The 2,522-nt window shown below is 42.3% G+C and overlaps 1 protein-coding gene across 1 annotated transcript in view; it reads right to left on the minus strand.

Annotated features, from left to right (window-relative positions):
* Positions 1-2,306, minus strand: part of RPS13 (ribosomal protein S13) — a 6,099-nt gene extending 3,793 nt beyond the window's left edge. The window contains exon 1 of the mRNA XM_010711118.1: positions 2,094-2,306. Within this exon, the coding sequence (XP_010709420.1) occupies positions 2,094-2,306 (213 nt within the window). The remainder of the gene's footprint in view (positions 1-2,093) is intronic.
* Positions 2,307-2,522: the final 216 nt, after the last annotated feature.

The raw sequence follows: 2,522 nt of genomic DNA on the forward strand, positions 1-2,522 counted from the left end.
AAGGTTGGGAGCTTAACCAGATTCTCCTTGATTTTAACTTCTTTAATTAGCAATCTGCATTCAGATCAGAAGTTCTGTTTCTAAGGACAGCAGTACCTCAGAGCAGACTTTTTTTAAATAGTCTAATAATGCTGCAGGAAAAGACAATTAAGCTACAAGCAGGATGAGGCTTTAGCTCTATTCTTTATTGTTAACCAAGCTAAGGGCATAAAAATAAAAAAAAATTAAGAAGCATGTCTAGGAGGCGAAGTCAAATTAAATTTGATTCAGCAGCAAATTTGAATGTACAGCCATACTGGATAGTATCAGATATGGTATTAGTAAATGTGACACTGCATTATTGCTCTTTGCAAGGTTGCAGCAGTACAATACTAATGCAACATACTTCATCTGTGCCAAAGAAGTGTAAATATTTGAGATGATGGCCAACTTTGATCAGTCGAGAAATCAAAACTCATTTTAGAATAATCCATCTGTAGCAAACAGAACGATTGGGAAACACAGGGCAAAGAATCAAGGAGAAAAGCCTGCACCCAAGTACTTCACAGCACACACTTCTCCCTTTGAAGGCACTTTGAAGCACTTGTTTAGTACAAGGCTGTTTAGTATTGCCAGGCTCATCTGGAAAATGTACTTCTTCACTTTCTCCATCATAAAATACAAAAACATCTTACATGAGATATTTGTCTGCAAATAAGTAATCCTTTAAACTACATCCAGTTGCTGGAGAGTTCAATGCCTGCTGGCAGACGGAAGCAGCAACTTCCTTCAGCAAAATATGTCTTATTAAAACCAAGATTTTGCTGTACCAAATATTTAAATTATATATATGTATATATTTGCAATAAACAAAACCAAATTAAGTGTTGAATAGATTATCTGTTTGCTCACCTGATGTGGTAGACATACCATACGCTTCTAGAAGCGGTCTAAAATGTAACACAGGGTTCAAAAAGCTATTTTTTAAAACTAGGGCTATACCTGTATATTACAATTGTGTATATTCCTCATCTTTACATTATAGCAAGACTTTCAGAACCACTGAAGCCCACCTCTGCAATATACAACATGTGATCACACACACACAATCTCTGAGAATGCAGAAGCACATGTTGCTCTGCAGGAATGAGAATGAGGAATGAGGATGAATGGCTGAAGTTTTTCTGACCAGTTCATGTTAAAGATACAACAAAGTGTACTGATAGAAAGGTGCAAAGTGGATATCAGCAGCTCTGGAACCAAGTTTTACCCATGTTTCTGAGCTACAAACATGAGTCGGTCGTGTAACCCAAAACAGAACAAGAAAATGTTCCTTTATTTCCCAGAAGCACTCAACACTCAAACAGCATCTGAAGTTAATAGGAATTATGCTTTAAATATGCGTTACCCTCACTTTCCTCCTCAGGTAGTCAAAGTTCAGTTTTCCCAACAACTAAATGTGTATTTTGGAAGAAAGGCAAACAGGGGCTGACAAACCAAGCTAAGTACCTTTTGGTGCAGCCACGCTTTAAAAACAAACAAAAACTGGCACCTCCCCCTATACACTCATCCCCCCCCGCCAGGGAATGCACACAATGCTCCTCTTCATATACACCACGGAACCAAACCACACGTGGTATTCTCCCTGTGCAAAGTTCCCAGCCTGCTTATAGAGGGCACCAACCTCACTCTCTCCTTTCTCTGAGAGCTACCAAGTCTTCTTTTGCTGTCTGCAATTTTTAACTTCTGCCTGAGTACAAATCTATCAGCGTTTACTTGACTTTTTAATGAGCGATTTCTCATTTTAACCATCAACGAGGAGATGTATGTGTTGCCCTAACTTGAATGGAACACAGCTGCTGTACCTACCCAACACGCCCAACATTCCCATTGCAGTTTTGCTCACCACCCAAAATTGATTTAAAAAGTCGTGTGTTCGAGCTGGAGATCCAAATGGCAACAAGAGACTGAGAAACAGCTACAGCCAGTACAGCTTACTTTATATAGCTCTTCTCTACACTGCCCAAATAGGCCACTTGCTGGCTAATGGACCGGCAAGGACCAGAAGGCAGGCAGGCTCAGCCCCAGGCCGGCAGCTCCTCCCCCGTTCGCACCCGTGAGCCAGCAGATGCCGCTACAGACCGCCCGGCACTGCTGCCGAATGCACGGCTTTTCTTCCCTCCTATCCCAACACAAAATCCAATTCCAGCATTTTTCTTCCACCTCTTAATTTCACACCTCCAATACGAATTACTTCGATGAAGCCCAGTCTCCGCAGTGGCAACACTTCGTTCCAGCAGCGAATCGCAACCTGCAGGCTGCCGCATACAGACATCTAGCCTTGACTACTGCTGCGGAACCACATTTCTTCCCCCAGAAGTTTCTCCAGGATGCTTTAGAGCACGCGGTCCTTTCATTTAGCCAGAGACCATCCTCAGATTCCCTAAGGGCAGAGCAAATGGCTGGGGATCACTTACAGCCAGCAGCAGGCAAATCCAAGCTCCTGCACTGTTTTCAGCAACACGCTACCTGCATATATGTCT

Source organism: Meleagris gallopavo, chromosome 5, assembly GCF_000146605.3.
Source record: "Meleagris gallopavo isolate NT-WF06-2002-E0010 breed Aviagen turkey brand Nicholas breeding stock chromosome 5, Turkey_5.1, whole genome shotgun sequence".
NCBI classification, from domain to species: Eukaryota; Metazoa; Chordata; class Aves; order Galliformes; family Phasianidae; genus Meleagris; species Meleagris gallopavo.